The 10,696-nt window shown below is 39.5% G+C and overlaps 1 protein-coding gene across 1 annotated transcript in view; it reads left to right on the forward strand.

Annotated features, from left to right (window-relative positions):
- Positions 1-7,659, forward strand: part of IQCB1 (IQ motif containing B1) — a 29,520-nt gene extending 21,861 nt beyond the window's left edge. Inside the window, exons 12-13 of the mRNA XM_070957094.1 lie at positions 478-634; positions 7,379-7,659. Of these exons, the coding sequence (XP_070813195.1) occupies positions 478-634; positions 7,379-7,605 (384 nt within the window). The 3' untranslated portion in view covers positions 7,606-7,659. The remainder of the gene's footprint in view (positions 1-477; positions 635-7,378) is intronic.
- The last annotated feature ends 3,037 nt before the right edge of the window (positions 7,660-10,696 follow it).

A 10,696-nucleotide genomic window follows, 5' to 3' on the forward strand; every position in this document is an offset into this window, starting at 1 on the left:
GAGTTACTACCATGATAGGCAGGCTCCATTACAGTCATAACTTGAGGACTACCTGTAGTAGCTTTACAGCATTGTCTTCAAATCTTGAAGTTATAATCCATGTACATATTTTCTTTAATTCTATTCCCTTTACCTAATAAAACATGCCAATAATCTGTAAATTTTTATAGCTATATAAATTGAAACTATGCCATGGATAACCTGCTTTGCTTTTATTTGATATGGGAAACATAAAATATTTGGTAGGGTTGTTTGGGTCTTTTCTTTAATCTAATAATAGGAAGTTGCTTCTTCCTGAACCTTAATTAAGAAACTAAATTAATTCAGTGATGGATCAGTAGCTTCAGAGAGAAAACATAGAAGCACAGTGATTAGATTCACCAGTTCCCAAGGAATGCAAATGTTGTCCTGCAGACCCTTACAAAGGTTTGAAGCTGATAACCGTTAATGGTGACAGAGACTGTAATTTTTCTCCAGGCTTCTGCAATGTCAGAAGAAATGAGCAGAGAACTTCATCATCAAGCCCAGGAAAAACTAGCCCACTATATGCTGAGAAAAAGAAAAGATCAGAAAGCAAAACAACATCGAGAGGCTTTGCTAGCCCAAGTTCACACAGATGTGGATCAATTGTTAAGTATGTGTCTTATCTTATTTTGGTTTTGCATTGATTGTCTTCCCAGGTTAGCTCTGATGTGGTGAATGCTGATTAATATCACACCTGAATTATTCAAGTAGACACTACTTCACCCAGCTTGAATTTTCTTCAGAGATCATCATTCCTGTGTAAATTATGAATTCACATAGCCAGTTGATGCTTAAGTATTATGGTTATAAAATTCTATTTTTCACATTGACCATTATCCTACCCATGCATATGGAGGTGCTGAAAGAATTACTATGAACATTTTGGCAAATATATCATATGCTTTCAGTTTGCAGTTTTGAGCTGTTCTAATGTTTTCACAAACACATGATCACACGCATATGATCTTAGCACTCTTATTCTGGAGGAGACTAGAGGATCCATAGATACATCTTTCATTTATTTAGCAGAGTGGTAGTTCCATTCTGGCACATGTATCTGTATCCAGTCCTTGTGATTATCTGGCTGATAGACAGAACAGCAACAGGAGCAGTGCATCACCTTGGTGTATGCTGAACCTGATGGCCCTGAAAACAATAAAAGCAGGATATAAATGAATTTATATTATGTATTGTATGTATGTATGTAATGTATGTAAGCATACATATATGATACATACATTTGTATATTTTATATATATATATATATATATATATATATATATATATATATATATATATGTAGGTCTTTGGTTATTCGGGTCTTCTCCCACGTAAAATTGGAAGTGTCTTGGCGACGTTTCGACGAAGTCTCATTCGTCATCTTCAGGCTGGTGTTCTCGGCTTCGTGCTTCCAGGAGCAATGTGAGATCGCAGCTGTCTCTTCCTTTTAACTGCTAGTGGAGGTGTGAGCTGATTGGGTGGGAACTTGGCTGTGTTCTGATTGGGTGGAGGTGTGTTCTGATTGGTTAGGGGCTTGGCTGTGCTCTGATTGGCTGGGGTTGTGTTCTGTTTGGGTGGGGGCTTGGTTGTGCTCAGCTTAGTCTGAGTTGCAGGGGATTTGAGCTGGTGAGCTGCGTTGTTGTTGTTTGGCTTCGTGTTTGTGGCCGTGCGAGCTCTTCAGTCTGCTTCATGTATGGATTGGAGGGGTTTAAAGTGGCTAATGATGCAGCTGCGGTCTGGCTTCTGGTCCTTGGTCGTGGCTCATTATCAGTGTGGGTTTGAGTCTGCTTTCTGCGTGGATGTGTGGTGGTGACATCAGGTGTGGCACTCGTGAGTGTGGGTCTGGTGTCATTCGTCGTGTTAGGGACTCGTTTGTCAATAAGGGCGGGTTTCCAAATGGCTGGTAGGCGGGAGGTATCGTCTCGTTTGTTCATGCTGTGTGGGCGTTTTTCTATCTCAATGGCTTCTCTGATTATTCTGTTGTTAAAGTGTTCAGTTTTGGCGATAGTTCTGGTCTTTTTAAAGTCAATATCATGTCCTGTGGCTTTAAGGTGTTGGACCAGGGAAGAAGTTGGTTCCTCTTTTCTGACTGAGTTCTTGTGTTCTTCTATGCGTGCACTTATTCGTCTGTTGGTTTGTCCGATGTATGTGGTGGGGCAGGCGGTGCATGGGATTTCATATACTCCTTGATTTTCTAACTCAATTTTGTCTTTGGGGTTCCTTAGGATGGTGGATATTTTTCGGTTTGTGCAGAATGCTGTCTTGATGTTATGTTTGTGGAGGATTTTGCTTATTCTGTCTGTGGTGCCTTTTATGTATGGGAGGAGGGCCTTGCCGTTTTCTTGTTCTCTGTCTTGGATTTTAGTGGGGGTTTCTTTTTGGATTAGGTTGGTGATCTTATTTCTTTGGAATCCATTGGATGTGAGTACGTTAGTGAGGGTGTGTAGTTCGGTTTTTAGGTGTTGTTCGTCAGCTAAGCGTTTTGTTCTGGAAATGAGTGTCTTGGCTACAGAGTTGATCTGGGCAGGGTGGTGGTGTGAGAGTGCGTGCAGATAGCGGTTTGTGTGTGTTTTCTTCTGGTATATAGTGTGTCCTAGGGAGCCATTGGATTTTCTGTAGACTAAGACATCCAGGAAGGGAAGTTGGTTGTTCACTTCTGTTTCCATGGTGAACTGTATTTTGGGGTGTAGGCTGTTGAGGTGTGTGAGGAAGTTGTCCAGTTTTTCTTTCCCATGTGGCCAGATTATGAAGGTGTCATCCACATATCTGAGCCAGAGTTTGGGTTTGTGATCAGATTTTTCTAGAGCTTGGGTTTCAAAGTATTCCATATAGAGGTTGGCAATGACAGGTGAGAGGGGTGTTCCCATGGGTGCTCCTTCTGTTTGTTTGTATTTCTGTCCATTATAGATGAAGTATGTGTTGGATAGGCAGTGGTTGGTCAGATCTAAGATGTGCTTGGGGGGGTTATATTTGTTTTGGATAACTGTCAAGGCTTCTTTGATTGGTACTTGGGTGAAGAGGGATATGACATCAAAGCTCACGAGTAGGTCACTGGGCTGTAAGTTTTGTTGCTTTATGATGTCTATGAACTGGAATGAGTTTTTTACGTATGAGGTGATGGATTCTGCATAGGGCTGTAGTTGTTTGGCGAGAAATTTGGCTAGGTTTTGTAGAGGTGAGCCTATGGAGCTGACTATGGGTCTAAGTGGGGTTCCTTCATTGTGTATCTTGGGGAGACCATAAAGCTTAGGGCATCTGCATGATTTCTCTCTGGGTATGGTTCTTTGCTGAATCTCTTCGCTGATGGGGGAGGCTTTTATTTTGGATCTGGTGGTTTTTTCCAGGTAGGTGGTGGGGTCTGTGTTTAGGGGTTTGTATATGGAGTCTTGGAGTAGGTTGGTTAATTTGGTTTGGTAGTCAGATGTGTTCATAACCACCGTGGCATTGCCCTTGTCTGCTGGTAGAATTATTATGCTGGTGTCTTCTTTCAGGTTAAGTAGTGCTGTCTGTTCCTCTTTGGGTAAGTTACTTTTGGGTGGCTTGCTGGTGCAGAGGATATTGGTGATTTCGAGTCTGATTCTGTTTGCATCGTCGGGGTTGATTTTGGTCAGGCTGGTCAGGCTCCGAAGACTACAAGAACGCCAGAAACAATCCCCTCCACCCTCACAGCCACACATGAAACAAACAGTGCATAACATCTCAGATAGGATCCTCACCAAAGCCGAAACCAATGTCCTTTCCAAAGGATTCAACTTTGCAGTCGCTCCCAAAAGCATCCCCACTGAAACCATTATATGCGGAGTTGAAACCAGCCTGACCAAAATCAACCCCGACGATGCAAACAGAATCAGACTCGAAATCACCAATATCCTCTGCACCAGCAAGCCACCCAAAAGTAACTTACCCAAAGAGGAACAGACAGCACTACTTAACCTGAAAGAAGACACCAGCATAATAATTCTACCAGCAGACAAGGGCAATGCCACGGTGGTTATGAACACATCTGACTACCAAACCAAATTAACCAACCTACTCCAAGACTCCATATACAAACCCCTAAACACAGACCCCACCACCTACCTGGAAAAAACCACCAGATCCAAAATAAAAGCCTCCCCCATCAGCGAAGAGATTCAGCAAAGAACCATACCCAGAGAGAAATCATGCAGATGCCCTAAGCTTTATGGTCTCCCCAAGATACACAATGAAGGAACCCCACTTAGACCCATAGTCAGCTCCATAGGCTCACCTCTACAAAACCTAGCCAAATTTCTCGCCAAACAACTACAGCCCTATGCAGAATCCATCACCTCATACGTAAAAAACTCATTCCAGTTCATAGACATCATAAAGCAACAAAACTTACAGCCCAGTGACCTACTCGTGAGCTTCGATGTCATATCCCTCTTCACCCAAGTACCAATCAAAGAAGCCTTGACAGTTATCCAAAACAAATATAACCCCCCCAAGCACATCTTAGATCTGACCAACCACTGCCTATCCAACACATACTTCATCTATAATGGACAGAAATACAAACAAACAGAAGGAGCACCCATGGGATCACCCCTCTCACCTGTCATTGCCAACCTCTATATGGAATACTTTGAAACCCAAGCTCTAGAAAAATCCGATCACAAACCCAAACTCTGGCTCAGATATGTGGATGACACCTTCATAATCTGGCCACATGGGAAAGAAAAACTGGACAACTTCCTCACACACCTCAACAGCCTACACCCCAAAATACAGTTCACCATGGAAACAGAAGTGAACAACCAACTTCCCTTCCTGGATGTCTTAGTCTACAGAAAATCCAATGGCTCCCTAGGACACACTATATACCAGAAGAAAACACACACAAACCGCTATCTGCACGCACTCTCACACCACCACCCTGCCCAGATCAACTCTGTAGCCAAGACACTCATTTCCAGAACAAAACGCTTAGCTGACGAACAACACCTAAAAACCGAACTACACACCCTCACTAACGTACTCACATCCAATGGATTCCAAAGAAATAAGATCACCAACCTAATCCAAAAAGAAACCCCCACTAAAATCCAAGACAGAGAACAAGAAAACGGCAAGGCCCTCCTCCCATACATAAAAGGCACCACAGACAGAATAAGCAAAATCCTCCACAAACATAACATCAAGACAGCATTCTGCACAAACCGAAAAATATCCACCATCCTAAGGAACCCCAAAGACAAAATTGAGTTAGAAAATCAAGGAGTATATGAAATCCCATGCACCGCCTGCCCCACCACATACATCGGACAAACCAACAGACGAATAAGTGCACGCATAGAAGAACACAAGAACTCAGTCAGAAAAGAGGAACCAACTTCTTCCCTGGTCCAACACCTTAAAGCCACAGGACATGATATTGACTTTAAAAAGACCAGAACTATCGCCAAAACTGAACACTTTAACAACAGAATAATCAGAGAAGCCATTGAGATAGAAAAACGCCCACACAGCATGAACAAACGAGACGATACCTCCCGCCTACCAGCCATTTGGAAACCCGCCCTTATTGACAAACGAGTCCCTAACACGACGAATGACACCAGACCCACACTCACGAGTGCCACACCTGATGTCACCACCACACATCCACGCAGAAAGCAGACTCAAACCCACACTGATAATGAGCCACGACCAAGGACCAGAAGCCAGACCGCAGCTGCATCATTAGCCACTTTAAACCCCTCCAATCCATACATGAAGCAGACTGAAGAGCTCGCACGGCCACAAACACGAAGCCAAACAACAACAACGCAGCTCACCAGCTCAAATCCCCCTGCAACTCAGACTAAGCTGAGCACAACCAAGCCCCCACCCAAACAGAACACAACCCCAGCCAATCAGAGCACAGCCAAGCCCCTAACCAATCAGAACACACCTCCACCCAATCAGAACACAGCCAAGTTCCCACCCAATCAGCTCACACCTCCACTAGCAGTTAAAAGGAAGAGACAGCTGCGATCTCACATTGCTCCTGGAAGCACGAAGCCGAGAACACCAGCCTGAAGATGACGAATGAGACTTCGTCGAAACGTCGCCAAGACACTTCCAATTTTACGTGGGAGAAGACCCGAATAACCAAAGACTTACATACAAACACCCGCGAAAACCTGAGAAAACATATATATATATATAACTGGAAAAGGAAAGATTATAAAGAAGCTGCTTCCAATCTTCTTGACAGCAACATTTATAGATATATTTTACCCTTGCTCTCTCCCAGGTTATATCATAATTTTGTTCTGTCCCTAAACTATGTTTTCTAAGTTCAAACCAATAAATTATAAGTTCTTTTCTTTTTTTAGTAATATGTCTACAAGGGCTTTCCAGTCATTGGTAAATGTAATTATTGATCTTTCTCTAATCAAACAAATTAATTTTGCCATTTCTGCTAGTTCAGTATGTCTAATATTTTCCACAATATTCTTCAGAAACAACACTAGAGGCTTTTTGTGTTAGAAAATTCAAGTGATACTTCAAGTGACCATAATTTATGGTCAGTTTTGGCCCACTCTGTTATTATATTACCTGTCAACACATGCTCTCTGTTATTAGTCCCATCCTTGACAATTGCTTCCATGTAGAAATTTTAGCCTGTAATATAACCAATGTTGTTTAGTTCTTCAGCAGTGAATAGACTTGCCTTTTAAAATGTTGGTTATAGTTTTGCTTCTATCATTTTCAGTTTTCCCTAAATTTGATCTCTACTTCCAAACCATATACTTATAACATAGCATATTTTCATCTAAAATAAGACATAATAAATAATTGGGGCAGGTGGAGAGCTTTTTATTGTTTTCTACCGCAAAATAAGTAGTAAAATGTACTATACTTTTAAAGGATTTGCTGCTAAAATTCAATTGGGCTCTAAAACCTGAAAAATTAGTTTCAGATTAAATGCAGTTTGTTCTAATCTTTTAAAGCAAGTTGCGATCATAAATGAATCTTATGATAGCAAATTACATATGTTAGACATAAACTCTTATACATTCAATCTTATTTATATACAACCTTACTTCAAACTGCCAAGAAAAAACATTATGATTTTTATTTATCATCTTTTGATCTGGACAACCACTAATTTCTCACCCTTACATGCTTCCCTCTGTTGTCTTTGGTTTCTTTCCTTTCACAAGTGTTATGTAGTATGCACTTTACTTGTTAGAACTTGCTTCGGTGTACTTTAGCTGCATTGCTCCTATATGTATTTCCTATTGCATCACTGTAGGATGCTACTTTGAAAACAAGATGATAAAAACTGCAAATATAGAGAAGGTTAACCAAGTCTTTTAAAGAATGACATGTATTTTTGCCATAGGTGCTCCAAGTCTCTCAGAATGTACCATGAAGGATCTGAATGTCTTTATGAGCAGATCAGTTCCTGTGGTAGCTAAAGCCAAACAATCCCATAATACAATATTAAAATATATGCAGTGGCCCTGGTGGAAGAAACTTGAAGAAGACTTCTTTAAAGAAGAGGTTGATTCAGTGGATCCTACAACTGCTGAATTGGAGACTTTATTCATTGGTGGAAGCAGAGCATGATTATTATACAACATATTCTAAAGAAGTAATTGTGCACTTTTTCTCCCATGATTTCCCCCCAAAATGTATTAGCTATTATCTTCTGAATTCATAATAAAATTCTACATTCCAGATATTGAACTCTGTGTAGAAAGTCTGAATCTGACTGCTCAGATAATTTCAGATGATCTGTAGAAGTGTATTGTATACATTTCTATACACTAAGAATTGTATAATTTTGACTTTTTTAAATGACATTTAAAACTGGATGCTGTAGATTTAGAACTATGGGTACACAGAATAAACAAGGAGGGAGATCCCAAATTATCATAGATGTATGCATATCTGTTGGGGAATAGCTTTTCTTGTGAATAATCATCCTGTGTTCATAATATAGAGTCTTTCTGCCTGTTTAATTGTTAAGATAGCATCTGAATTTGAATATAAGCCTTTTGGCTGCATGCATTTTACCACATGTGCTTGGTGATTCCTCAACTCCTCTCATAGACACAGAAAAGCTCTATTCTTTTAAAAGACAAAAACAGAATTCCAGACTTGTGAAGCAAGAGGTTTCCGTATCTAAACTAGGAAAATAAATAGAGTGTTCTGAATCACCCCAGCAGGATTCAGATTATTTTAAATCCTTTGTTACAGAAATCAGTACTGTAATTGCTCTAGTTAGTCATTGCAATGTTTTAATTTATTCTGCCTGATTTAAAAGCCTTGTTCTCTCCCCTCCTTTATTTCTGCATACTTAGGACATTCTGAGTAATTTCAGACTGAATTTAAGATTTATTTAATGTCTAGGATGATGACAAATTTTCAAAACCATCTCTTTCTCAATATCTCTAATTATAGTCGACTGGGACTATTGTGTTTGCTCAGAGTATTGAATGTGTTTTTGTAGATCAAATTCATATATCTTTTGAGTTACTTAAATAAACATCTTTTTTTAACTTTGTTGTGATTTATCTCCCAAAAGGAGAGGGAAAGATTGGAGCCAATAGTCACACTCACTTGTATTACAAGATGTATTATAGAAATTAAACTTTTTTCCATGTTGTCTCTTATTTACCATTCTCATAAGACTGAGTTTAGGGGGAGGACATCAAAAGAGACACTGCCTAGAAAATAGGTGGTGACACGGAAACTTTCAAATTTGACAGGATGTTTAGGTTAGTGTTAAGGGGCAGAAAAACCCTTGCATGCTACTGAAAAATGGGGATACACTTCTCTTGAGCAGCTATTAGAAGATATTTTGCAGATTGTTAGATTCCAAGACTTGTGCCAAAGACTACAGAAGTCATCTCAAGCACTCAATGGGATCCATCTATCTGCTTGAGCTCAGGACATGAGAAGTACAAGCTGAGGTGGAATTTAAGAGGATAGAATAGAAGAAAGAGGAGAAAATTAAAATAATGGAGCTATAAGAAAAATTAAAAGTTAAACTGGGGAAGAATTAAGCATGCCAGTTAGTTAGAAACAAACTGAAGTGTAAAGTATCCTCTGCAACCAGTCCAATACTCCCATAAGTGTCAATAGAAAAGTTTTGAGAATACAGGGAAAGTAGGGATGCAGGCCACTTCTAGAGTATTTTGAAGATTCATGCCTAAAAAGTCAGGGAAAACTTAGTATACACATTTTTGAGACTATGTTCCAAGCTGACTGTCCTATGGTTTGGCTGCTGTAAGAAACTGCACTTTTCAAGACTGGTGAAATCATAGATAGGACTGGCATCAGAAAGTATAAAACAAAGTTCTGGACATTGTAGTGGAATTGCCCATTTGCTCACAAAGTTATAAGAATATAAAATACCTGATGCAAGTATATGAGAGCCAATATAGTCAAGGTCATTAAGTCATTAACATTTAAACAATTCATGACCTATCTATCTGATCAGATTTATGATGAAGTCATTCTAATGGGACTTAAGATATTAGATGGTTCAGAAGCTGGCAAACCTCTTGATGATGTGAAAACAGGACAATACAACCATCCTAAGATATTTGTAAGGTGGAAGGAAATCTAAACAGGATTAACACAGAGGCTACACCACACCTACCACTAGAATATCCTACCAAAGCACTATCTGATCCACTGCCACCAGCAGAGGGCAAAAACATCCAAAACCTTCAAATTTGTAAAAGTGGGACATATCAATAGGGACCGCGAAAGCCCAAGTAAACTAAGCTGAACTTAAAAGCTATGAACCAAAAAAACCCCTTTCTAATCAAGAGTTCCCTAAATTCAGTTATAGATGCTACTCCACTCACGAGGGAGAATAGAGGGTGAGTATCCAATAGTGCCTGAAGAAAGTGGAGCCATGATCTCTACTGCACACTCATCACTTGTCAAAGACCAGCACATAGTCAAGGTCTTAGTTTTAATGCTGTTTGCAAGAGAAAAACTGACACAGCACTTGTAAAACTACATTTTTAGTGTAAAGACTGGATTAATTTAATAGGTTGAATTCAATATTTAATTTCTTGATTGGAATTTGGTAGGATTCTGACAATAATGAGACTTTGAATTACTGTATAGACACAGATTCTGGCCTTCGGTTCCACCATAAAAGATCCTTGAACAGGCCAAAACCAAAAGATTGCAGTCTCATGCTAAATACAAATACTCATCAAGAGAGAGAGAATAGATTTTATCTGCAGAAAACCAGGATAGTAACCACCCTTAATTTTAATTATATGAAGCTTACAAATAGGTAATATACATCACCTATTTGTTTTCTGTTGATTTTAGTCCAATGTTTGCCGCCAGGGTCAAGGTTACATAAATCAGTATAATATATAAATAATAAAGCACACAATTTTGTATTCCAGAAACAGTAAATCACTGAAACTAATTAAAATAACGCATCAACTTACTTTATTTGCTGCTTATATTTTAGGACATGTAAAAACTTTTTGAGAGTTAACTGGAAGAAGGTTTATGGCAGATTGACTCTTCACTCTCTGGTGCTATAAACTAGTGCAGTGCTATAAACCAGGCTGCTTTTTTACTTTTGATACTCCACCCATAATCTCCTTTGTTTTATATACTATACTGAGGTTCAGTGCTATGTATTCTAATATTCAATATTGTCCTCATAGCATTCCTG

Source organism: Pituophis catenifer, unplaced genomic scaffold (genome assembly GCF_029215685.1).
Source record: "Pituophis catenifer annectens isolate HBS135680 unplaced genomic scaffold, rPitCat1.0.hap2 SCAF_1, whole genome shotgun sequence".
NCBI classification, from domain to species: Eukaryota; Metazoa; Chordata; class Lepidosauria; order Squamata; family Colubridae; genus Pituophis; species Pituophis catenifer.